Source organism: Lissotriton vulgaris, chromosome 3_1, assembly GCF_964263255.1.
Source record: "Lissotriton vulgaris chromosome 3_1, aLisVul1.2, whole genome shotgun sequence".
NCBI classification, from domain to species: Eukaryota; Metazoa; Chordata; class Amphibia; order Caudata; family Salamandridae; genus Lissotriton; species Lissotriton vulgaris.
The window spans coordinates 432,715,660-432,742,758 of record NC_141689.1 but is presented as its reverse complement, the minus strand read 5'-3'; the positions used below and the strand labels follow the sequence as shown (position 1 = coordinate 432,742,758).

Sequence of the window (27,099 nt, the reverse complement as noted above, 5' to 3'; positions counted from 1 at the left end):
CTCCTCTAATAAAGGCTACTTTAGAGGCGGATACAGAGGCAACAACAATAAGGGAAGAGGCAGAGGTAATAACAACAACCGCTCCTCTTCCACTCCCAAACAGTGACTTCCCTCTGCCTCCCCTACAGCACTCCACTCCTGTGGGGGTCAGGCTTTCACAGTTCCTACCTGTCTGGAACTCCATCACATCAGACAGGTTGGTAAGACAAATTATCCAACATGGTTACTGCCTAGAACTCACAGCAACCCCCCCAAATATACCACCCAGGCAGCGTCCAATGTCCAGAGACCATATCAACTCTGCTTCAACAGGAAGTTCTAGCACTTCTACAAAAAAATGCTATTCAACTAGTTCCTTTAGAGGAACAAGGAACAGGAGTTTACTCCCTGTACTTCCTAATTCCCAAAAAGGACGGGACATTAAGACCATTTCTCGGCCCCTCAACCACTACATACAATCGGATCATTTTCACATGATCACTTTACAACAAGTACTCCCATTACTACAATAGGGAGATTTTCTGTCCACACTAGACCTAAAGGACGTCTACTTTCACATTCCTATACATCCTGCGCACAGGACGTATCTAAGGTTTGTCATACAAGGACACTACTATCAGTTCAAAGTCCTTCCATGCGGGGTCACAACAGCACCACGAGTGTTTACAAAGTGCTTAGCAGTAGTAGCAATCAACAAAGAAATGCCAGTACTGCAATTTGAGTTGATAAATTGATGAATTGAGTAACAATCCTCAATTCAAAAAGACCAATAAATCCGTCTGTTGACTTCTATTTTAATTCTTTTTATTTTTGAACTTCTTTTATATGTTTTGTTTTCTTAGGTTTACACAATATACTTTGAAACAAACGATGTGATAAACACAAGACTCATGAAGTGCATACAAAACCATCAATTATATACAATGCCTACAAAGATATAATCCTATAAAGATTACTTTGTGCAACACATTTAGAGGAGACATTAAACATTTCAAAAAACTAAACTCAATACACTTAAAGACATAGACATACAAGACAAGACACTATTGATAATGAAATGTAGAGAGTTCACCGTTCCTAAAGACAAATGTACCCGCCCTGTTGTTAATAAAGTTTCCGTTAAGCGAGGTGCGGATACTGATGTTTAGTGCAAAATTCTTTTTAAACTTGTTTTTACAGTAGACCATCCAATGAATCAATTATTATCATTTATAGTCATGGTAGGATTGGTCTAAAGGAAGGACGATGAATTTTCAAAAGGGCAATGGTCGACGCGTTTCGAATCCCTTATGTTACAGGGATTCTCTTCAGGACCAATTGGGCTGAATCTACAAATAAATAAAAAACATTCAGTCAATCTTGCTGTTTCCCTCTCAACTTCTAAACAGTCATGCATTCTCTCAGGTCCTACCTGTGAATCAGGTTACAGCGGTCTATGATCCCAGTTGTGGAGTGCTCATATAACTGAAATGCAAATGAGCGAAATTAGGGTGGTTGTGTCAAAGACGGTGTTCAAAACTTGTGGGGACCGCTAATCGGTGTACTTACATATGGCTTTTTGTGCCACGTTCTTAGCTTGTAATCACTTTTATCTGGCGATTCTGCAAAATGAAAAGACGAAGTCCCATTAAACTTGAGTCCTCATATGCGTATTGCGCATATAGACTGAATTGCTGGTAGGTAAGCAAATCTGTACAGCATATGCGGATTCTGTCCTAAAAAATCCTTAAGGCACGTGTGGGGAAAAAACTGCAGTTGGCTTTATTTGAACATGTATGGTTCTCTTGATAGTTTACGCCAATGCGCTGGGGACGGTGACAAGCCTGCTGCAATGGCGTGCCCTGAGCCTAAAGGGTTGATTGTTTCGCGTAAATAGCTGTATATTTAACCGGTGCCGCTTCGGTGGCGGAAAGTATGCGCTTTACATAAGTCTGGTTAGACTAGTTATCGGGTTCCGTATCTCACAACAATGCGCTCTGTGCGTGTTAAACGTGGCTGTTCAAAAGTAATCAGCTATCAAGTTTAAAAATCGTGGCGTTGCTCAACAACATGCTCCGCAGTGGTGCGCTGTCAGCGCCAACGCGTCTAGTGTGGTTTCTGTATTTTAGAGGAATCTTACCGGTATAGTCGATTTGGTTCTCCTCCAAACGCGTCTTGGCCGATTAGTGAAGCGCAAGGGTCAGGGTTCCCGTTAATCCGGATATACTCATGGCTGAACCGCTCAGCCTGATGGGAGTTGGAGTTTTTTCGGGATTATGTGATCTAAGGACGTCGAAGGCCAATAATGATAGTAGTATATGAGGAATGGGTTTCTCCGTGTGGTGAGGAGATGATTTGGTGGGACAGTCTGTGAAAATATCCCAATTATGGTGGCATATGTGGAGTATTTTAGAGTTTTATTTTCGAAGTCGTTCCAGAACTTGTGTGATTGTGCTGGCTATTTATGAGGACCGACCGTACTGATTAAAGGTTATACAGTTCCGACATTTCATTTAAGCCACGAGTGGCTGAATTGAATTTCAGGATCAACATGGCTTCACGTTGTTTCAGTTTGGCCTCAAGGTCTCCGCCCCTCTGGTCATGCTCTAACTTAGAGATGACAGTCCATTTAAAGTCGAGGTCGCCATGCGACTCATCTATCCAATGCTGTACAAGGGGGGCCGTGGTGATTTTTTTCTTTATTCTTGATTTGTGCTGAGAGATTCTCTGTCGGATCTCTTGATTGGTTTTTCCTATGTACAATTTTGCACATGGGCAAAGAATGGCGTAAATCAGATTCTTAGACTTACAGTTTGTGAAAGCGTTGTGCTTCCAAGAAATTCCTTCATGTTGAAAAACATTCCCTTCCACTGTCAAGTTACAGCACAAACATGTGCCGCACTTTTTGTGTCCTGTCACTGGAGGTAAATTCACAAATTCTCGTATTGTGGGTGCCTTCTTGATAGGGACGGCTGCTCTGATTATTTGATTCGCGATGCTCTTGTCCTTTTTAAAGGCGAATAATGGTTTGTCGTTCAATTGTGTATCAACATCTTTTATCAAATGCCAGTTCTGTTTGATGGTCTTTTTTAGAAAATTGGATGAGGCCCCGAATGTGGTTACACATACTGTGCGTTCCAACTTTTTCTTCTCAGTCTTCCTCAGTAATTCTTCTTGAGGTGTCCACCATGCGCGTTTTATCGCTTGTTTGACCAATTTAGATGGATAACCGCGATCCAATAGTCTCTCTGAGAGTATGTTAACGGAAACTTTATTAACAACAGGGCGGGTACATTTGTCTTTAGGAACGGTGAACTCTCTACATTTCATTATCAATAGTGTCTTGTCTTGTATGTCTATGTCTTTAAGTGTATTGAGTTTAGTTTTTTGAAATGTTTAATGTCTCCTCTAAATGTGTTGCACAAAGTAATCTTTATAGGATTATATCTTTGTAGGCATTGTATATAATTGATGGTTTTGTATGCACTTCATGAGTCTTGTGTTTATCACATCGTTTGTTTCAAAGTATATTGTGTAAACCTAAGAAAACAAAACATATAAAAGAAGTTCAAAAATAAAAAGAATTAAAATAGAAGTCAACAGACGGATTTATTGGTCTTTTTGAATTGAGGATTGTTACTCAATTCATCAATTTATCAACTCAAATTGCAGTACTGGCATTTCTTTGTTGATTGTTATTAAGGCACAGCCTTACTGCTTTAGCCAGAACCCTAATTGTTGCCCCCTAGCAGTAGTAGCAGCACATCTCAGAAGACAACAAATACATGTCTTCCCTTACCTCAACGACTGGCTCATAAAAGCAAGATCATTCAACCAGTGTGTACAACACACAAAACAAACAATTCAAACATTGCACGACTTAGGGTTTACGATAAACTACACCAAGTCGCACCTAGAGCCTTCGCACGTTCATCAATATCTAGGAGCTACCATAGACACATCGGCAGCTCTAGCGTATCCCAGTCAAGCCAGGATTCAAAGTATTCAGAACTTAGTCTCCCTTTTTCAATGCCAGCACTCTCTCCAAGCCAGAGTGTTCATGAAACTAATATGCATGATGGCGTCTTGCATCTTTATAGTTCCTCACGCAAGACTGCAAATGCGCCCACTTTCAAAGCGCTGCGAGGCCCCAGGGCGGTTATGCGCTATACAAATGCAATTTTTCATTTAATTTCATTTCATTACAAGAATGTCTAGCACAACAGTGGAATCCGGCTCAAAGTCAGCTCACAGACCTGGTGTTGGTAGACAGACGTACATATCGCTCTCTGCAATGGTGGAATACCAAAAACTTGACAAAGGGACGGCCGTTCCTAGATCCTGTTCCACAGATAGTGCTCACGACAGATGCATCCCTCACAGGATGGGGAGCCCATCTCTTGCATTATACCACACAAGGTCAGTGGAACAATCAACAGAAGCAGTTCCACATCAACCATTTGGAGTTGATAGCAATTTTCCTAGTACTCAAGACTTTTCAAGTACAAATACAACACAAAGCTGTCCTAGTCTGGACAAACAATATGACAGCCATGTATTATATACAAAAACAGGGGGGGTACACACTCTGCAACTGTCCCAGCTTGCACAAAACATTTGGAGATGGGCCATCCCTCAAAACATACACCTCACAGTAGAACACCTTCCAGGAATTTACAACCAGATAGCAGATCTGTTGAGTCGCCAGTCACAACAGATTCACGAATGGGAGTTGCACCCACAAGTTCTTCAACCATTCTTTCAAATGTGGGGGCATCCACAAATAGACCTGTTTGGCACCCACAAGAACTCAAAATGCCCAACCTTCGCCGCCAGGTTTCCACACCCACGGTCATAGGGGAATGCAATATGGATGAACTGGTCAGGCAGATTTGCGTACGCTTTTCCGCCTCTCCCACTCATTCCACTAGTAGTACGCAAGCTCAGACAACAGTCTCTCAAACTAATACTAGTGGCCCCCACATGGGCACGCCAGCCGTGGTTCACCACGCTACTAGATCTCTCACTGGTTCCACATCAGAAATTACAGCTCACACCATCCCTGTTAACACAGAACCATGGAGAAATAAGGCACCCAGAACCAAGCCAACTGAATTTGGCAATCTGGCTCCTGAAGTCCTAGAGTTTGGTTACTTAAACTTACCACCAGACTATGAATATAATTAAGGAAGCTAGAAACCCCACTACCAGAGCATGTTATGCTGCTAAGTGGAAAAGATTTGCAATATACTGTAACAACTATCAAATTGATCCACTGGATGTTTCCATCCAGAAAATCATGTGCTACCTTCTACACCTACAAATGTCTAATTTGGCTTATTCTGCCATACGCCTGCATCTAGCAGCAATTGCAGCCTATTTACAGAATAGGCAACATCTATCTCTCTTTAGAGTACCTGCAATAAAAGCATTTATGGAAGGATTAAAACAAATAATCCCACCTAGGTTACCACCCGCGCCAGTATGGAACCTAAATGTGGTCCTTACAAGACTCATGGGCCCCTCTTTTGAGCCTTTACATAAGTGTGAACTGCAATTTCTAACATGGAAAACTGCCTTCCTTGTTGCCATCACCTCTCTTAGAAGAGTTAGTGAAATACAAGCATTCACAATAGAAGAAACATTATTTCAGATACATCCTAACAAAGTGGTTCTTAGACCCAATCCTAAATTCCAGCCAAAAGTGATTACTCCTTTTCACCTAAACCAATCAGTAGAGTTACCAGTGTTTTTTCAAAAACCGGACTCTGTTGCAAAAAGGGCTTTACACACCTTAGATGTTAGAAGAGCTCTACTATACTACACAGACAGGACTAAATCCTTCAGAAAGACAAAACAACTATTTTTATCTTTCTCTCCCCCACACAAAGGCAATCCCATCTCTAAAGGAGGAATTGCCAGATGGATTGTAAAGTGTATTCAAATATGCTATCAAAAAGCTAAACGTACACTAACAGTTACTCCTAGAGCACACTCCACTCGCAAACTAGGAGCCTCTATGGCTTTCTTAGGAAACATACCACTAGAGGACATATGCAAGGCAGCAACATGGTCTACAATACACACCTTCACTAAACACTATTGTGTTGATGTGCAAGCCAAGCTGTCCTTAAAACACTTTTTCAGTATGCTGCAACGGATACAAGCAACCACCGCTAGGAGAGACACTGCTGCACAATCGCATTCTGAGCTTCTGCCCTGAGGAAGCCCAACCTGGGCGAAACGCGTTGGCTGTGTGTCTGAATATCCTGTACAAAGAATATGTCCAAGGATGAAATAAAAGTTAATCGTGTATACTATTGAAGGGCCTTTACTCATTTTGTGAAAGAGTGTACAAACACTCTTCCATTCTTTCTGTTGCCTCTCTATTTTCTGATTGCTTAAACAGTGATCATGTAGGAGCTGCTGCAAGGCCCTTAAAAACTTGGGTTTTGCAGCGTGAGTCTTTCTGGATTCACTATGCTGTGCATATTCCGCAATCTGGTGGTTGGCTCCGGAATCGTAGCCCAAGCCCACTCTACAAGAAAAAAGAGCAACAATAGCCTTCCTGGCTAACACTCTGATTCAAGACATATGCCTGGCGGCAACATGGGCATCAGTGCACACGTTCACTAAGCACTACTGCTTGGATATACAGATGAACAAGGAAGCACAAGTTGGACAGAAAGTGCTTCAACATATATTCAGCAACCAACGCTCATTTTCCACCCAGCCGCCACAAACATAACAAACCGATACAAAGTCTATGCACAGCATAGTGAATCCAGAAAGATTCACGCTGCAAAACAAATAGTTTCTTACCTGTCGGTGCAGTTTAGCAGCTTGAATATCTTTCTGATTCACTAGCGAACCCACCCACCTCCGCCAGAAAGATGAGGCAGGAGAAGAAGGTGGAAACACAAGCTATAAAATACAAACAGACGCTTTAAGAGACAGTGAAAAATTATTTACTTTAAGGAAAAGATTGCAAACATTGCCAAAAATTCACGAACAAAAAAGAATCCAAAGATGGCATCCAAAGGTGGGAGCTACCGCAGGAAGCGTGCCGACGTCACAGGAAGTACACCAGAAGGTGGGACGTCGACGCCCACCTGGGTTACAAACAAAAAAAAAAAAGAAAAGACTACGATTCCAGAACCAACCACTACACTAGACAGCGGAATAATGCACAGCATAGTGAATCCAGAAAGATCTTCAAGCTGCAAAACTACACCGACTGGTAAAAAACTATTCGTTTTTTCAAGACACACTGTCTTTAAGCAACAACCTACTATGTAACATGCCTTTATAATCGACATCATGTGTGTTCAAGCCTTTATCTTGTTACACATAGATTACTACTTGCACTCCAAACTTAACTGGTTTGTAAATGTCCCACAACATAATTTTCAACATTCATAATCACACTTGTCTCCAGTTATTCACCTATTTCCATTCTATAACCCAACACATGTACACACAGTAACTCAAGGTTGGATGTGGTGTAATGGCTTATCTGTCTACTTTCCACCCAGGCGAAATAGGTGAAAATAATGTTCTTGACCAAAATCTTGTTGCTAGGTGATGTAGGCAAATTAACTCCTCTCTTTGCTTTAGTCCAAAACCATAAGTGCTTAGAATTAGATTAATTGCCTGTATGATGCCCTATATAAATAACTGCGTATCTGGACATCTCTAACTTTAATGGTGATTTCTCACTGAGTTCTTTGTCCACAATATCTACACCTCTTGGAGGGGCAAGACAGAATTTATATCCTTCATTGTTTGCTTTTTTAATGGTGTTGGTCCAGGAAATGCACAGTGAATGTCACATTAAGGAAGCAGTAGCACCGCCATTCACTCTGCACCCAGGATAAATGGAGGCACCGAACCCGACAATGGCAGGTAGTCTTGCACAGGCGGGAAGCAGACCTTGCGTGAGCCTCTTTTGTGAGCTGACTGGCAAGTCCGGAATCTATACTTAACCCAAAGCAGCAAATGCTGTCTCATAAGTACTTGTAGCCTTACCTTATCAGCCAATATCTATTACAAGTCAGAGGACGACTGGGAGCAACGTTTACTGCTGACAACTGTCCCACTGCTGCCACTGCTTAATTTGTGTAAGTGGTGCGCCCACCAGCATTCATTTTAGGGGTCCGGCACATGAATGGGAAAAACGGAGGAAGAAAACGACAGAAAGAAGTCACCACGGAAAAAAGTAGGGACCTGCAAGAGTGAAATAAGGGACCATGGAGTGTCTGGCAGTGTATGAAAGAGCTCGGAGGAGACTAACCAGCCTTGGTATTTGGCGAACAGATATTTAATATCGACTCTGTGGCTTCTGAGCTGCGCTTTAAACAAATGAAACACTGCCCAGACTAATATGCACCGATGCGTCATTATGTCATGTGTAACACCTCAAACAGGTGCTTTTTAGAACTTGTAGCTTTGTGTTTACAATGTGGGCTCTTAAAAAATAAAGGGCCATATTTTGCAGCGTGAATCTTTCTGGATTCACTATGTAATGTAAATTGATACTTGTATAGCGCACTACTCACCCGCAAGGGTCTCAAGGCGCTTGTACGAATACCGCTGTGGAACCCATCCTGGCTTTCCCTGTGAGGCGTCCACTCCTGGGCACCCCCAAGGTGGAGGCCAGGCATCCTTAGCGTTGTGTGGGCCGTTGTAGAGATTAAGCAAGCTATTGCCCAGAGTTGCAGAGTAGGACTCAATGATTGGAATAGGCACCGAGGCGAGAATTATCAGGTCCGTGAAATTTTGAGCCCAAGACCCGCCGAGGTGGGGAATTGAACCCTGGTCCCGGGCTACACCTCTGCATCAGGGTCTGCCGCTCTAACCATTGAGCCTCACTTCTCCATGCTGTGCATTATTCCGCAGTCTTGTGGTTGGGGCCGGATTCGTAGTCTTTTCTTTTTTTTTTTTTTCGTAGCCCAGGTGGACGTCCCACCCTTGGTGTATTTTCGGTGACGTCGGCACGCTTCCTGCGGAAGCTCCCACTCCTGGGCACCATCTTCAGATTCTTTTTTCCGCGGTTGGGTCTGGATCGTTCCCGAAAGGGCTCCAGACATTTTTGGAGAAAGAAAAAGAAAAAACGCACCTTTTGCAAGAAAAAAGATTGAGAAGACTACAAGAGACTACATCATCGAAGAGGACGACGAAGGAGAAGAAGATCTTCAAGAACTTCGACGTCCATCGGTGAATGCAAGCTCAGGGGCCCCCTGAACGCATGAGATGGACAACACTCCTTTCAAATTATGCCGTAACTGCCACCACAAGTACGCGCAGAAGGACCAGCACCCGGTCTGCAACCTTTGCCTACCGGTCGACCACGAGATCGAGGACTGCAACGCCTGCTCCGCCTTCACGCCGAAGAGTCTTCGAGTGAGAAAGAGACAGAGGATAGCCAACGCCACCATGCAGGGCAAGGGACAGCCACCATCCCTCCGAGACCTGTGGCTATCATCGGAAGAGGGGGACAACGCTGCCGCCGAAGACGACGGCTACACGGTCGTAGAGACCGATATTACGAAGACCTCAAAGAAGGTAGGAGACTCTATGACCCCTAAAGCACAGAGAGACCCAGAGCCTCGAAAAATTGAGGGCAAAACCTTAAACGCCGACGCTGAAAACTTTGGCGTCCGCGGCTACACCAAGGCATAGCGGATCCTCTGCGAAGGACTCCCAGGCGCCGAAAGCTGGAGAACAGCAGAAGACGTCGAAAAACGCCCCCGAAAAGGAGCGTTCGACGCCGAGGGACAGGGACCCGAAGGGCGCTTCAGCGTCGACGAAGGACCCGAGAGCCAGCTCGGCACCGAAATGTTCAACGGCGAAAGTCGGCTCGGAGCCGAAAAGAGCGGCAGATCCATTTGACGCAGACCACGCGGACAAAATGGAGAAAAAGAAAAGACGCCTCGAGGCCGAGATGGAAAACATCCTGCAGCGGAAAAAAGATTTCAACGCCAGGATGAAGGAATACACAATCCCGACGAAACCTAGGGTACAGGTAGTCGAGGAAACTGAGGAGGAGGACTACGACGTCGAAGGACAGTCTGGGGGCGTCGAGACCTTCGACGACCAAGAAGAGGAGGAGGCCTCCTACTACGAGGATGAAGGAGACTACGACCGCAGGGCACTCCTCGGGTCTGCATCCTCGGAGACTCAGGAAGTAGACTGGCAGGACGTCGACAACGAAAGTCCAGAGGAGGCCGTCGACAAGTATCCCTCGAGGCCCTCGCCGCTAGATGACATCGGAGTCTACAACACAGTCATCAGGAATGCGGCTGCAGTTTTCAAGGTAAAACTCGATGAAGAAAAGCAAAAAGCAGACTTCCTTCTCGAGACACTGCTCCCTACACAAACAAGGAGCCAGTTCCTGCCCATGCTCGACAGTGTCATGGCGCAGGGAAAAGAGGCTTTCAAGGAACCAGCTACATGCAAAGCCGTCACTCCCAGGACGGAGAAAAAGTATAAACATTCCTCCAAGGACCCACCCTACATTTAGTGATCGGTCTCCGCAGACTCCATTATCGCAGCCAAGGCAAGAAAGAGGGCCAATGTGCCTACCACTTCTGGGCCACCTCCAGACAAAGAAAGCAAGAGGATGGACCTGGTGGGGAGAAGAAAAAACATATACTGCATACGGTCACTTGTCAAAGACTTAAAGGACTGTTTTACTGGACCTGAGATAAGTAGGGTCCAAGGCATCACCAACAGGTCACCTCGGTCGGCTCTGGGGTGTCTGGTGCAGAGGTGCGTTTTGTTGTTGGGTGCCCCGTTTAAGTCAATAGAAAAAGTACCTGAAAGAAAGATGCTGGGGGAGCAGTCCAGTTGATCCCATTGAAAATGACATCTCCTGAAAGACCATTTTAAGTAGTCGAACAAGTTTTTTCTTTTAGAAAGCATGGCATCTTGCATCCTCATAATACACAATGCCAGATGCATATGTACTCTATAAGTGTGTGTAGAAAACAAGTGGTTTCAAATATCACACCAATGGGAGGATAGGAATCTGTGGACATGAAATCCGTTCAGTACCTAGTATGGTGATGAAAGAAAGAAATGCTCTTGGAAGCTACTTTTCAAAAGCTCCAACATAAACCATTGTAATGGGTGCCTTGCTGGAAGGTTGAGGAGCCAATGTGGACAGTCCCAGTTACGGGAAAAGTAATCCCACATCTGAGCATAAATCGCCTGATTGCTGCATCTTAGAGCAGTCCCTCCAAATCAGCCTCCTCCTGAAGGACACAGTGAGTATGCATTCACTCACTTACTAGCAAACTAGAACAAGTGAATACAGCACAAGCTATCTCGCATTGGTGTCTGACAAAAAACATCCGTACTGTATCTGCCAGGCCTGCAGAAGTGGAAGACTAACGTCACAAGCATTCCATTGAAAACAAGTGGGTGCTATGGCTAATTTATGTCAGACATCCTTGAAGCCTGGGAACTCCATATGCTGACTTATTCACAGCATAAAAGCCAAAACTCTGTACCTCCTCGTCCAACTTGCTAAAGACCTGATCCATGGATAATGCCCTAATAGTAGACTTGCCATGCTCTTTAATCCAAGCTTTTCTTCTGATTTCTCTGCAAGCGAGGCCTATGTGGAATAAGACAAAGATGGTGTTCTGATTTTCTTTGCCTGTCACTAACTATCCAGCAGACTCTGCTGGATGGGCCTTGTTGCCAGTATTGTTGGGTAAAATCCTCCACCCTAGCTGACTGGCTCTCTTAACCCCTTCGCTGCTCATGACGAGCTCAGCTCGTCATGAGGCACAGTGGAGCTGTGCTTATGACGAGCTGAGCTCGTCATGAACAATGAAGTTCACCAATGGTCAGCACAGGAGGGGAAAACCACTAGCAGCCAAGGTGTTAAAGACACTGGTGCCTGTGTACATACTGTATGGCCACCTGAATCAGCTGCTTATTCACTGTGTGGCCTTTTCTTGGGTCCCTGCCATAGTCTTCTACTATGCAGTATGCAGTTTTGGTACTCTTTCCATTGCCCCCCATAGCCACAATTCTGGCTCATTTCAGTTGGCTTGTCAAGTTACTCTTTATGCGCTTAATTCTCTTTGTAGTGTGTTCAAGAAATGAGGATGAATTTCAGAAGATTGAGGTTTGAAAGTCTGTTTCAGTATGGCTGAGTAAATAAGACTAAATAACATCGGTGCCCAGTCACTGCTTTCTTTTTGTTAAGAAAAAAAAGTTTAAATACCCCAAAAATGTAGAGCCCAAAATCTCACAACACAAACAACTATGATCCCACCCAGTAAAGGTAATTCTTGTGTGTTCCCAGTGGATCCTGTTCTAGTGACCTAATGTTTGGTCACTGACGTCCAGTTATGGGCACTGTCCTGTCACCTGAATTCCAGGGACAAGTCAAGGGTCTAATTCCTGTGCCTTTAACACCTTAGCTGCGTGTAAACATTTCTCCCCAGTGCTGCGCTGTCCATTAGAACTAGTGCTGAATGGACGTTCAATGGTCGTGCGCAGCACTGGGGAGGTAGCGCTGCTGACGACCATTGGCCGTCAGCAGCACTTAAGGGGTTAAGTGGGACTGATGTATTTTCCTTTAGGCACCTGTTTCTTTGGATCTACCCATCGCAATCAAGATTTTCAGGTGCCAGTGACACCCACTGCAATACATGGCTCCTTGAAGTGTAGGTTAGTGCTTCCATCTTTCCCTGGGTCACAGCACTGCCATCCGAGACCAACTGTTTTATTTAAAAAAAACGAGAGCACCTCAATTGGGCTTGCTTGAGTGTAAGAAAATGGCTCTGTATATACCGTACCAAAGTAAGGTACAGTGTGTACAGAATCCACAGTCCCCAGAGGTTTGACAGAGGCCAAAGTTAGATATAACCTTACTCTCTAAAGTGTTAGCTTGGTCAGGCAGTAAGGCAGTATCGGAGGACAATGTAAAGCATTTGTTGTACACACCCAGTCAGCAAATGGTCTCACACACTCAAGAACTGAACTTATTTTAGAACCAACAAGTTATCAAAATATACTTTCTCAGAATGAGTTACTTTAAATACTTTTCAAATAGGCAATAGACTTTTTGATTATAATAGTTATAGTTGTTGCAATAGGCAACACAATTTCAAACACAATACAACATTGAGCTCAAGGGGAATTTCTAGTTAAATGCAATTAGTTACTTTGTAGATTACTTTTCTAACCACAGGACTCTATCCTAGATTCCGTCCTGGAACATTGTCTGTAAACAGTTAAGTAAAAGCGTTTTGGTTACAGTAGTGGTTTTTAAGGAATATTATTGTATTTTAAAAGTTGATACTTGGAAACATTTTCACATAGAATCGTCAATGTTATCCTATGGGAGAAAAGTCACTTAGCAGGTAAGTAGTGTTATTGTTACTTTTTCTTGCTCTGTGTTGGATCCTGGATCCAGCACTGGTGTATCTCCTGTAAACAGTTGAAAGAATGCGTTTGAGTCATACAGGCGATATTTAAGGAATATTTGTAGTTTGTTACAATCGACACTTAGAAACTTTTCTGGTGAAAACCAGACAATGGATTCCTATGGAAGGAAATTCAAGATACTGGTAAGTACGGTTAAAATGACTTTTCAGGGTTAGTGCTGGGCTAAAAGATGCAGCACTTGGTTCTCTCCTGATAAAAGGTGACTAAATCGGAATTCGTTGTTCAGCTGATTTTAGGTGAATATTTTAAACTCCACACTTAAATGAATTTCCAAGTGAAACCAGTCAATGTTACCCTATGGAAGAAAAGTGAGTTATCGGCTTTTGGGTAAGTACTCGACCAGCAGAGTTAAGGTTCTGGGCATAGACTCAAGGATTTCCCAGGGTCAAGTAGGTACAGTTGGCACAGGGGCAGCCGGGTGCAGAGGTATTTAGGCCCAATGTTATCCAATGAGAGGCAGGGGGCCTTCGGTTGGTGGCAGCTGGCAAGCAGGCCACGCAGCTGTGGGAGTTGGGCTCCTGGTCACTTACTCAGGGCAAATGGGGAAGTAGGTTAGGGCCAAGGTTGCACTGCCAGGGGCACTCGGGCAGTTTGTGCAGGGTGCTTTTGAGCCGTCGACCACTCAGTGTTGTTCAATGAAGAACTTGGAAGGTGAACAAAGGCTGCAGGCTTGGGGATGGGATTCTTCAGGAGCGACCAACACTTCGAGGGGTAAGTTGGATCTTGGAGGATAGGTAGGCACCCAGGAGTTGGGCACAGGAGGCCGTGGAGCCCCTGGTGCAGGGGTGTCTTTTGAGGTTGGGAAATCTTACCCTCTGCTGGTCACGGTTGGTGGGGTCCTTGCTGTGAGGCTGCAGGCGTCATTGGGGTTGTCGAGGAGGGTCCTTGGGCACTGGATTCCGGGTCCGAATCGCCGGGGGATGTCCTCGGGGTCTTTGTCTGCACAGGCCGGGCTCGGCGGGTGCAGAATATGCTGGATTCGCGGTTCCTGGCTGGCACTAGTGGTATTGCTGTTTGAGCAGAACCACTGCTCATGGGAGTCCCAGTCTCTAAGAGGGTCAAAGCAGGCAGCTCCTCCAGGGTTTTCAAGGTTGCTGTCCGCAGGAGAAGCCGGGATTTAGCAGGAGCAGGTTCAAGAATAAATAGGCCTGTAGGGCTGGGGCCAAGTCAGTAGGTGTTGTCCTCTTGTTAGCAGCTGCATGGCAAGTGGTCTTCTTGATCTTCTTTCTTATTTTAAAATCTGGATCTGAGGAAGGAAGGTTCAGGGTGCCCCTATATACTACATTTAAGGCCGTTACAGGTAGGGTAAGGGGAGGGACCAATGGGTCCCTGTCCTGGGGTGAGTTCACCCACCATCCTGCTCCTCTCCTGTGTGAGGGGGGGCAGGAGCCTATCTTTGATTGGGCATTGCTCCTCATCCTCAAGATGGCCAAAGCCCGGAGTTGTGCTTCACCTCTCCTCTCCCACCTATGCAGTGGAGTTGGCATAGGCTGACACACCCCCTTTCCTCACGCAGGGATTCCCGCCAGAGTGGGGGGTCAGAACCGGTGGGGGCCAGTTGCTGAGTACAGCAAGTGGCCTGGAGAAGCTCACAAAGGCGGCATACCTTTGAAGCTCCCCCTGCCCATCCTGGGGGAGGAGACCTAGCACCTCGCCCAGGACGAGCATTGTTGCAGGCCCAGGAGAGCAGATGACTCTCTACCCAGGGATCCAGCAACATGTCTGCTGTGTGGCAGCTTCTCAGCCCAGACGTGGATTGTAGGTTAGGCTCAGGGGGGAACTCTAAGTTGCCCTCTGTTGTGTATTTGGCATTAAATCCCACACTGGCCTCAGTGTGGGTTGAATGTGCAGAGAAGTTTGATATCAAACTTCTCAGTCTTCAGTCAAGCCATCATGGTGCTGTGGAGTTCGTAATGACAACCTCCCAGCACTGTATACTCTCAATGGCGGCACTGCACTTACAGTGCCCAGGAATTGCCCTGGGTACTGTAGGGGCACAGGCTCATGCACCTGTGCCCACACCATTGGCACAGTGCACCAGCTAGAGGGGTGACTGATGGATGCCCGGGCAGTGTGTTTGTGGGCTTTGCACACAGGGATGTGTGCCATGTCGACTCTTTGTTTAGTTCTGCACCAAGACACTCAGCCTACAAAGGCAGTGTGTGTGTGTCAGGGTACAGTGCCCCTAAGGTTGGCACAATAAGTGCTGCAGCTCTTAGGGTCTTCTCTGGTCACAAGGCCCTGGGTACCTAGGGTACCATTTACCAGGGGCTGACAGGTGGCCAGAGATGCCAATTGGGTTTCAGTTTCAACACAGTTTTAGGAAAGGAACACAGGCCTTGGGCACCTGGTTGGCAGGAGCCCAGGGCACACTCAGTCAAAGCACATCAGCAATTCAGCAAAAAGTGGGGGCATACCATGCAAGAAAGATGGCACTTTCTCACACAACCCCCAAAACGAAAGGTGATGAGACTAACCTTGCCCTAGGGAGTTTTCATTGTTTAAGTGGAAGAACCTGGAAAGTCCATCTGCATTGGCATGGGCAGTCCCTGGTAGGTGAACCACTTCAAAGTCCATTCCCTGTAGGAAGATGGACCCTATTAGTAGTTTTGGATTTTCCCCTTATATTCTGTTCGTGCAATTTACTCACACCACCTGCAAGGTTAATTCATATCCATTGCCCTTCTACCATATTCTAGGAGATGAGGGGGAGCAATTGATGTACAGTAGAGTCTGGTCTATATAGGCCAATTCCACAGTAGAAATGCAAAGCACCTTTGGTAGACTTGTATTTCAAGTATACAAGAAAGAAAGAAATAAGGCACACTATGGCCCACAGAAAGATGAGGCTGATTAGGGGGCCACAGCTTCTGTACATTCTTCTAATTCTTCCACATGGACATATTTTTACCCTGCCGTCGCTGGTTTTCTTTTTTTCTTTTTCTCTAAACTGCAGCTCTGTTTAACACATTTAAGGAATCCTAGAGAATCGTTTCCGATCAACCAGATATTTGTTGTAACTCCTATTCAGCAGACATTGTGTGGTAGTTCGTTTCACTAAATTATATATTGACTTGGTCAAACAATTCACCTTTGTTCGGTGGCATCATTATCAACTATCCTCATTTCCTTCAGCTAGTAATCATTTCTTTACCCATTATGATCTACAAATCTGCACCCTTGGCTATTATTGTGTAGTAGTCTCACAATATTTTTGATAATAGCACTTTGTTGATGAAAAATGCTTGTTTGCAATTTTATTTGACATTTTAAACTACTTTAAAACGGTCCAGTTCAAATTCAGGTTTTAATTTCATAATTGATGGAGATATTTTTCTGCACTTTATAGATGATATGGCTGCATGGACTGAAGATGAATGCAGAAATTTTGAGCATGGACTTCTAATTTATGGAAAGGATTTTCATCTTATCCAAAAGCATAAGGTAAGCATTAAATATGAACAGTTGAAATAAAGTCTGTTCGATTCATTCTTAAGACAATTCATCTTAGGGCGTGGTCATCTCAAGTTCTCACTCGTGGAGTGAGGTGGTTTTAAAAATAACTGTGTAGCGTTGAACGTTTAAAATCTGGTTTAGAAGGCCAATCCTCATATATTAGTCAATTTGAGTTGCATGATTTGATATTACCACACTTTTGCATGTTTACACTTTTTCTGTATTCAACGCATACAGCTCCATATATAGGCCAAGGAATTCAAAACCTGTACCTGTGTACAACCCATATTATGACCTTTCCTGAACTTTTGAATTCTTTGATTCGACAACTGTAATATTCTGTTCTCACTATTTCATGTTTTGATGTGGTCATTTGATGGAGAACTGTTTTTCTTTGAACATCTGCTAAGTGAAGACCCGGCTTTCAGTGGATGATTTCTGAGTTTGTACATCCACATCAGTTTACGGTTTACTGCTGGTTAAGAATGAGTATACATGGTGATAGATAACATGGCCTTCATAAAATAGTTTACAGATGGAAGGCTCAGTGTAGATGTTCCCTTTCCTCGCCTACTGGTGCTCTGCCAAGTCTTTTCTCACAAATTCTGTTGTATGTTTTTCACCAGTCGTTTCTTTCCTTTGCATCAGTCAGTTCAACTGCTTGCACCTCTGTGGGTCTCCTCTTATGTAGCTTTTGAATTGCACTCTTGTCACTGGCAATTCTTCTGAAGGGTTCTTTTTAAGTAAGTTTATATTTTGCAAGCTAGGTGACCACTAACCTATGACCACATGCACCTCTGTTTGTACTGAGATGGCCACTGGTTTTACAGTGGGTTTGTATTGTTCCATCATTTAGGTTTGTGGAAAGGACCTCTTTTTGTATGAACCCCCCCTTCCAAGTTTTTGGGCTGATGCAGGTTTTTCTTGTCTGTAGTGCACTGGACCCTACTCTAGGAACCCGGTGCATGTGCTCTGACCCCACTTGTGGACTTGTAGTACTACAGTGACAGACCACTACACTGACATGGTGAAAACAAGACCATAGGTCTGCCACTGCAGCCTGTCCAGACAGCTTTAAACCTCCCAAAGTGGACCTGGCAGGTCAAAACCTTCTTTTTTAGGTTGAGCCTAGAGACAGCGTGCATGTGCTGCTCTGCAAGGCATGCTTATGTTGGCTTTTTGTTTTGCCCGTGCTTTCTATTCGTTATTTGTGTAACGTTATAAAATTCTGGCACTTCATTGGTGCATTTTTTTAATTTGTCCCTCCTTTGTTTGCTTAGTTCCCTCCCATAGTGACTAGCCCTCTTACATGTAATCAATCTCTCCTGCCGCTCTATACTGGTTGCAGCGCACTATTTCTGTTTTTCCTCCCGGCTCGTTTTCGGTTGTCAGGTCTTCGGAATGCGTGTGCCTTTTCCGCTTTAAATAAAAAGAGCTGATCAACGAGGTACAAAATTAATCCTCATTGAGGGTAGAGGGCAGACAACAAACATCGCTGGGGTGCAATTACTGATCAGTAATTGCTCGGCCCACGATAGCCTCGCTGTGTGTCCGGCAGACAATCTGTTGTTTTAATTTCCCATTTCCTCTCCAAGGCTCCTCTACCCGGGCGACATTATCGCATCTTTCCCAGGGAAGGAGCTCTGGGGTAGCAGCTGCTGTGTGACACAGCCCCCAGATGGCAGAATGTTATTGGAATGGTGCCTTGCACATGCACAAGTGCATGGCCATTTTACATGGCACAATGTGATGGACATGTTATCTTGCACAATAGTCGGAGTATATCCCATTGTATAATATGATGCACATTCTCTAGAGCAAAGCGATGAGTATCGTCTCTTGCCCAATATATGGGCCACATACCATGGTGCTAGGTCACATGCATGCTCCCTAGAACACCGTGATGGTCCAGTTTACGTTGTATAATAAAATTATAATGTTAGCTCTATGGCTAACACAAGTGCTCACTTTTGACATCTGTGTGCCACTGATGCAGCTGAGCTTTCTTACATACCCTCAAACTTGTTTCACTTAACTCAGGAGCAATAATTCATCCTTTATTTATCGTTGGAGCCCATATCATCGTGAGTCACACATTCACACACCACACCGCCCCTGAATCAATGACAAAGAGGGTGAGATGCTGGATAGCGGGTACTTAAGAACTATACTTTAGACATTATATACATTTCAAAGTTATCGACTAGCCTGTATAAAGAGGAAACAATACACCAAGATACTCTGCTATTCGGTCGATGGACCAACTAGTAGAAGTCAGTTGATGGCGATTAAGACCCGCTCAATCATAATATTCCCATAACTTTAACATTAAATTTTGTCATTACCTTCATAAAATCGAAATAAAAACAGACTCAAGTTTATATCTTATATAGTTTATCTAAGTTTCAATAAGGAAAAGAATGTATAGCATTTCCTCTAGATAAGCACAAATTAAGCACTTATTTAGTATATGTTAAGAAATAAAATTAGAAAATCTTATTACCAATCTGTCCTAGGCGAATGGCAGAGCCGCATTAGACTGGTTCCCAAAGCTGTCTGACTCTATTCTCCTCAATGCCCCCCTTCTGACATAAAATCTCTGCAATCGATCATTCTCTCTGCTCCATCAAACTTAAAGTCCAAAAATATTTCAATGTCTTGTTTCTTTCTTACCTATTTTGGTAATTCTGAATGCTTTGCATTTGTTCCATTGACTAAGCCTGGCTGTTCTGTGTATTTGTTAAAGAAACCCAACTAAACCTGATCGAGACTGTGCCACTATTACATGCTGATGTCTCACAAACACACACTATAATAATCTCCTTTGCTGCGACGTGATGTAGTTGTCTTGACTCAGGGCAACCCCCTTTTGCTACCTAGTCACCATCCTTCGTCATTGGGGTCTTACACATAGCCCTGAATGAGCCTCAATGCATTGTGAAAAGCCAAGGGGAAGTCCCAAGACACTCAGCTAAGAAGAACCCTTTCATGCATTTACCTATTGTATCTCTGAATGCAAAATACCATCTACGAATGTACAATCAAATGCAGTTAACACCATGTAATACATGAATCAAAAAAATCTTAAACAGTATGTGAGTTTCTAAAAAATATACAGTTTATTACAAATCGCAACATGATAATAGTGCCAAAAAATCAAGTACAATTTCAGTGTAAACATAAAAACATTAAAATACACAGTTAAAAATGATCAAGAAATCACAGTTGTTGGAGTAGTCGACGCAGCGTTTCGGTGTGTAAGGATACCACCTTCTTCAGGACAAACAATTCTATGTAAAAGAACATTACAATTAGATACACATCATAGTTCACAAAGCCTAGTACTCTTAAAGATCACAAAGTTACTACTTTTTTTATGTTTAGGCACATTTTTTAAAAAACACACACTAAAGTAGATGATATCCCTTATTTACAGAGGACTTCGTATTAATACATCTTGCAAGCATTTGAGATATAACAGGTTTCACGCGTGGTTCTTAGCATTTGGTGAATGAAAGTCACCAAATAGGTAGCTTTAAGGGGGGAATTTCAAAAAGCATACCTGTGAAATGAGTATTTACTATTCCTCTTGTGTACAATTTAGGAGGATGACTGAATCGATGTCGCTCAGTTTTGTAGAGCAGCTGGTATGTTTAATTCCAGTGCGAGCTCCCTTTCTGTAAAGAATATAGGGTCCCAAGCATATGTTATTTTGAATTATAAACATAAAGTTTGTTATGTCATATTTAACCTAGTGGTGATAGTTGGCCCGCCTCTCTTTACCTTATTTCCTCTGGAACTTTGTATTTGAAGAGGATGATGCTGGAGGGGTGCCACCGTATTAATCAATATAAAATCGCTGAAAGTAAAATGGATGGTGGTATTGGGTTACCAGGCAGAGAGTGTATTTATTGTTACTTTACTTTCAAACTCTGCGTGGTAATGTCACAGTGCCTGGTTGGGCCGCTGATTTTGTGAACTGTTACCATTGGCAAACGTATATATTAATGCCACAGTTCCTATTGTGGGTTCTTACTCTAAATGCCTCAAGATTTATAGAGTTCAACTCACCCGTGATGTGGGGTTATATGTCCCACTCTGCAGTGCCACTTGATGCCTTTAATTCAGCAAACAGCCTCAGAGTACCTTCAAACACGGTCTTTCTTCAATCTGGCCTGTGGGGGGTTACATTATAATTGATTCTTTCTTTCTTTGATAGGGATAGGATACATTGATGTATATCGATATACCTGAATACTTTATTTCTGGGTATAGTGTGTTTAAGATAGAGGTTAGACTCCTCATTTATGGGGTTCAATAGGGAGACCTATGTTTCCAGTCGACCTATGATTACTTCGGTCGCCATGGGTTGTATTCTAAATGTCCATCGGATCGTGTTGGAGAGAGAAGCTACAATTACAGAGGAGGGTTTCCTTTACCAAACAATGCCCGTTTCGCTTTTAAGTTAATCGGCATGTGTACCTATGTCTGATGTTGCCACGGGAGCAAGAGCGTATGTTTGTGGTTTACTAGTTGCTTCTTACAAAAAAATTGCAAAATATGTATAATCAATTGTATGCTGTCTACTGAGTGTGTGTTTTTCAAAGAGCTTTTCTTCAAGACGTGATCGAAAATTAAGATTAAGAATAAGATTGAAGAAAATGAGGGGGTGAGTATAACTACGAATCTAGTCAGTTACTTCCTTCATTGCCTGGGCTACTCTTAGCTTTTTGCTTGTAATCGGCCTCCCTGCTCCCCTCGCAGCTCCTCTCGTTTTTCTTTCTGTCACGATCAGTCAAAATGTGCTTGGACTGACGGTTACCGGCTCGTTATTTAAACCTAAATTCGCGGGAAATGTTCAATTAAGCTTCCGCGGGAGATTTTCAATTCAGCCTCCGCGGGCGAGTGTGTGCGTCACACTCCATATGCCACTGATAGGCATTACGAACTACAATTGTAGTTCTGTTTGTTATAGTCGCATCACTTTTTCCTATTGTGATTAGCGGTCCGTGTGTGTCATCTTACACGCGCCAATTGTGGACATTATAAACTATAATCGTAGTTCTGTTCATTCTAGTCGCATCACTTTTTGGCTATTCGTATTAGCGGATTCTATATGTCACTCTGTACGCGCCACTGTTGGATTCTATACACTACAATTGTAGTTCAGTGTCTTCGGGTCATATTTACTTTTTAGCCATTTAGATTAGCAGAACGTGTGCGTCACTGCACACGTGCCGCTATTGGCAATAACGTACAGTTGTAGTTCTCTATTCCTTTGATTACGTCACTTATTATTATCACGTGGTGTCTATCGCGTCAAACATACCTTTGGATTCTAGGCTAAAAAGATTGTATCTGCTATGAAAACCTTACTGAATCGTTTGGTGGGGGCATCGTTAATTGATAGTCCTTTTATCTGAAAATACACTTTAGGATGAAAAAATAAAGTTTATATATGCCGATGATTAGTTGCAAAAAAGAACCAGATGTTTTTAAAGTTCCAATAATTACTTATACAGCATTTAGAGTGAAGGAAAATGAGAAGATATAACGGGGGGGAAACGGGGAATGTTTGGTATCTGATACTACTGGTATATTGCCATCTATGGGGCTCAGTTAGACATCTTATTCACATTATGGAGTGCGGTCTCACTTTCTTAAGTTGTACAGATTTCTAGGGTGACTTACAGTTTCGTATTTAAAGTCTCTATAACCACATCCGCGCTAGTTGAATTCTCCTTCTATGCTGAGATTTTAAAAAACCCATGCTCCATGACGAGCTGGGCTCGTCATCAGTGTGCGAGGAGGCTACACCATGACGAGCCCAGCTCGTCATGTGCCTGGAAGGGGTTAAGATTCTTTCCCAGTCTTCTCTTGTATTAAGGCCGTCTTTTACTGAATTAAATCGTGACATAAAGTATTGTTCACGTTTTTTGCGTTTTTTATCACTATCACTGCCTTTCATGTTTTGAGTTATTATTTCTAATCCACACCATCTTATCTCTTCTATTTTGTGACCGGCTGTTTTCCAGTGATCCACTAGTGGAGCTCCTGTTTTATTACAGCGGATGGCGGACTTATGTTCATTAAGTCTTCGTCTAATTTCGCGAGATGTCTCGCCGATGTATATATGATCACATGGGCATTTTATTAAGTATACCATGTTTTTGGACCTGCAATTTATGAATGATTTGATATTGTGTTTTGTTTTTTTATGTTCAACATGCTTGCCCTTAATTATGTTGCTGCAGTTTGAGCAGTTACTGCATGGGAACGTCCCAACAGGAAATGGGTTGTTATCAACTGTCATTTGGTTGTGGTTGACTTCTCTGTATGTGTGGACTAGACTGTTTCTGATCGTCCTATTTCTTCTAAAAGCGAACATAGGTTTTGGGATTTGTTGTTGATTATTTTTTCTAGTTACAAGATTCCAATTACGGTTAATTATATTTTTGATTTTGTTGCTGACTCCACTATAATTGGTGACAAAAACTAACCTTTTTTTTTTGTGTATCTTTTGTTTTTTCTTTGAAAATATTTTCTCTATTAAAGTATCTGGCCCTTTTTTAATGCTTGTTTCATCATTTTTTTAGGGTATCCTATGTCAGTTAGTTTCTTGGATAGTACCTCTGCGTGTTTTAAAAAATCTTTATTATCCGAGCAGTTGCGTTTGAGTCTTAAAAATTGTCCAAATGGAATGTTTTTCTGACATGGTGGGTGGTGACTCTGATAATGTAACCTGGTGTTTCTGTCTGTTTTCTTGGTGAATAATTCAACTTGTAAGGTTCCAGAGGAGTGTTTAATGATAATGTCTAGAAATTCGCATTTTTCTTGGTCATAGTGGCTTGTGAATTTTAGGTTTTTGTCCCCTAGATTTAGCCAAGAGATAAAATTCTCCAAGCTTTCTGCAGACCCTGTCCAAATAAAAAAAATATTGTCTATATATCTAGACCATATTGTGATGTTTTCATAGAAGGGGGCCACAGGATTAAAAATGTGCTTGTCTTCAAATTGTGCCACATATAGGCATGCCAGGCTGGGAGCACATGTGGCTCCCATGCTGGTGCCCTTGGTTTGTTTGTAGAAATCTTTACCGAATAAAAAAAATATTGTTTTTCAAAACTGTGATTACACAGTAAATGATAAATGCTTCGTGAAGTGTTGGATCACGGTCTCCTGGACATAGTAAATTGCTAATCATCGCTATAGTGCTGTCTTGTGGTATGTTGGTATATAAAGCTTCTATGTCAAGTGTGACAAGATATTGTGTATTGGGGTTAAAAGATACATTTTCTACTTTTTTAATGATTGCTGCTGTGTCTTTTATGTAAGCTTTCTGTTTGATTACATGGGATTGTAGAAAGATGTCGGTGTATTTACTCGGGTTCTGTGAGAGAACCGATACTTGACACAATAGGTCTCATGGGGGGGATCAGTTGGATTTTTGTGGACTTTGGGTAGTCCATATAACGCCGGTATTGTGGGATTGGTATTAAGTAAAAATTTATATTCCTCCTCACGGATAATGTCGTCCTCCTTGGCAAAGTCTAGCAGTCTTTTTACACTAGTTTTTAGGGCCGACCATTCATTTCTACTTGACCTCTGATAATGGTCTTTATTGTTAAGAAGTGAGGTCATCTTGTCATTGTATTGTGTAGTGGACATCACAACAATGCTTCCGCCTTTATCGGCCGGTTTAATAGTAAGCATGTGGTTTTTCTCTAAACCCGTGAGGGCTTCCTTCTCTGTTTTGCTGAGGTTAAATTCTATCCAGTTTTTTTGTTATAAAACGTCCGAAACACTTTTAGTGACAGCTATTTCAAATGCTTCTATTTGTTTGTCTATTTGACCTAATTGGGGGGTCCAAGTTGATTTGCCTCAAAGGCTCGATTTGTTGGAACGAACGGGTCTTTCCTTGTCCTCAAAAAATGTCATGAGCCTCACTTTTCTAAAAAAGTTTTGAAGGTCCCTCTCTAGGCTAAATTTGTCTACTGGAGAAGTAATTGCGAATCCTAGACCTTTTTCTAATACTCTAATTTCAACAGGGGATAGTGCTGTATCTGAAAGGTTGATGACGGGAGCTTTGTCTAAATGTCCCAAGTCTTCTGACTCCTTTTGTACGGTCTCTGTTGATATTGAGGTTGAGGCACATATTTGCCCCTCCCTCTCCCTCTCTGTTGGGGAAAATTCTGTCTTTGTTCTAAAAAAGGAAGTGAGGGCTTGTTTGGACCTTTAGGGGTATCTTGCTCCTTGTTCTTCTGTCTATTATCATTTTGAACTTCAGTCTCGCTATCCGAGCTAGTATAGGATGTATCAAAGAATCTGACTTTCTTTTTTGGTAGTTATTTCACTGATGATGTTGCCATGGTTTTCGATGTTGGGGCATTTCTCTGGGTCGGTCGTAGTAATCTTTTTGTAAACATGGGTAAGTGAATTCAGGATTATACTTTGCTACGTCATTTTTCAATATATTACTCTTTTTGTTAAACAGGTAGTCCCTGTACCCATCGACATCATCTTTCTGGATGTCTTCTAATTTTTTGATGGCATCTTCTAGTGCGGTGTTTTCACTCAGTTTCTTTTCTAAATCTTTGAGTTCTTCTCTTTCGACTATTAAGATGTCGGAGGCTGTTTCTATAATTAAAAGCATCCAGTCGCGGCTGCATCTGTTTGCGACTAGGGTCCATTTTTCAATAAATGTGTGATTGCCAATAAAAATACCAGGTTCATTAGTGACCTGTAGACCCTTCGTGAAGTATACATCACCTACTCCTGTACCTTAAAAAATACTTTTCTAAAATTTGTCTGAATGTAATGAATGCCGGCGAATAATTATAAACAAAAAATACTCGACACTATTCACTTCATCTGTAATAATACTGACATTCGTGGACATAAATACACGCACAGAAAGAAAGACTTTTACATTTCTAGGCATCGCGTGATCTCGCGAGAAGAGGACGCTACAGCACAGCCTCATTATTACTCAATGAGGTATAACCCTATGCAAGATGGCCGCCAAGTAGCGCGAGAGTAGCACAGCTTATCCGTGATCTCGCGAGAAGAGGATGCTACAGCACAGCCACATTATTACTCAATGAGGTGTAACCCTATGCAAGATGGCTGCCAAGTAGTGTGAGAAGAGTACAGCCTATCCGGGAGGTCTACTCGGGAGTTGAAGGACGTAAATATAGAAAATCGGAGGTGAACAGTGCTCGAGGGATGAGAGAACGCCGACAACACTCCTAATATCGGTAAAAGAGAATAAGGGGGCTATACTGAATGGGTCTTAATATAGTGAAGAAAAAGAGGGTAAGTGAGAAATGCTCATAGCTTTGTGATGTTGTCTTTACAGTTAAGGATAAAGGAAGGAGTCGTTAAGCTATTCACATAAGGAGGTAACCAAAACACCGTTTTTACGACCTCTCGGCCGGTATGAGAAACTTCTGCCGATAGAGGGTAAATATGACAATATTTGCGTGGCTTTCGCAGTGGCTTACCAAAATATACACGTTGTGCATTGAAGTCAAACTCGTTTTTATTTTATTTTATCTCTATGACAGTGTTTGAAACCCTGGTGTCCAATGCAGTGGCGTAAAAAGTAAATGCCCTGAAGAAATTGCCTGACCAGTACCATGGCAATGAAACATGTTGGCAAGTAGAACATGGCTCTATAGGTACTAGCCATATTCACTTTTTTAAATACACGCAATCAGCATAAAAGAACAAGAATAAAGTTATCTGTTTGTGCTGTATGCGTGGGTTTGTGTATATATGTTGTATGTTGTGTGGCATCACTGTATTTGTACGTCTTCCACTGCACTTATCACTGGTAACACAGTTGTTTACATTTGGACACTTTTCTTTAAGCCCGATGGCACCAATGATGATAACAGGACCGACCTGGTGAGTACCTACCAGGGGTCCCATTGGTGGTGCGCCCGTGAGGTGCTATCGCGCTATCACATATATTTTTTTCCATCACATTTGGGTGTGGGTTTCGCCTCTGTCTAGATAAGGGAGCGGGCTTTTTAAAGATGGGCTACTGACTGGCGTATTCCCTAACCCATAAGGAGTGGGAGGTTGTTTATAAAAGATTACGATAAGCAATACACCAGCTCTGTTGAAATTGAATGCCCTAGACTGACCTAGGTCATTATTTGTATTGATGTCACAGTTTTGAGTAACAGTTTC

General features: G+C 42.9%; 1 protein-coding gene and 1 long non-coding RNA gene across 11 annotated transcripts in view; one reads left to right on the top strand and one right to left on the bottom strand.

Annotated features, from left to right (window-relative positions):
• The window catches only part of MIER3 (MIER family member 3), a 214,617-nt gene that overhangs the window by 147,745 nt on the left and 39,773 nt on the right, over positions 1-27,099 (top strand). For all 10 annotated transcript variants that reach the window (XM_086960653.1, XM_086960660.1, XM_086960659.1 and 7 more), the window contains one exon: positions 16,796-16,890. In XM_086960653.1, the coding sequence (XP_086816779.1) occupies positions 16,796-16,890 (95 nt within the window). The remainder of the gene's footprint in view (positions 1-16,795; positions 16,891-27,099) is intronic.
• LOC147726601 (uncharacterized) lies at positions 1,241-2,198 on the bottom strand. Its single transcript, XR_015309282.1, has 4 exons — positions 2,120-2,198; positions 1,549-1,601; positions 1,412-1,464; positions 1,241-1,328 (listed from the first exon to the last, which is right to left on the bottom strand). It is a non-coding gene; the product is annotated as an uncharacterized LOC147726601 (long non-coding RNA).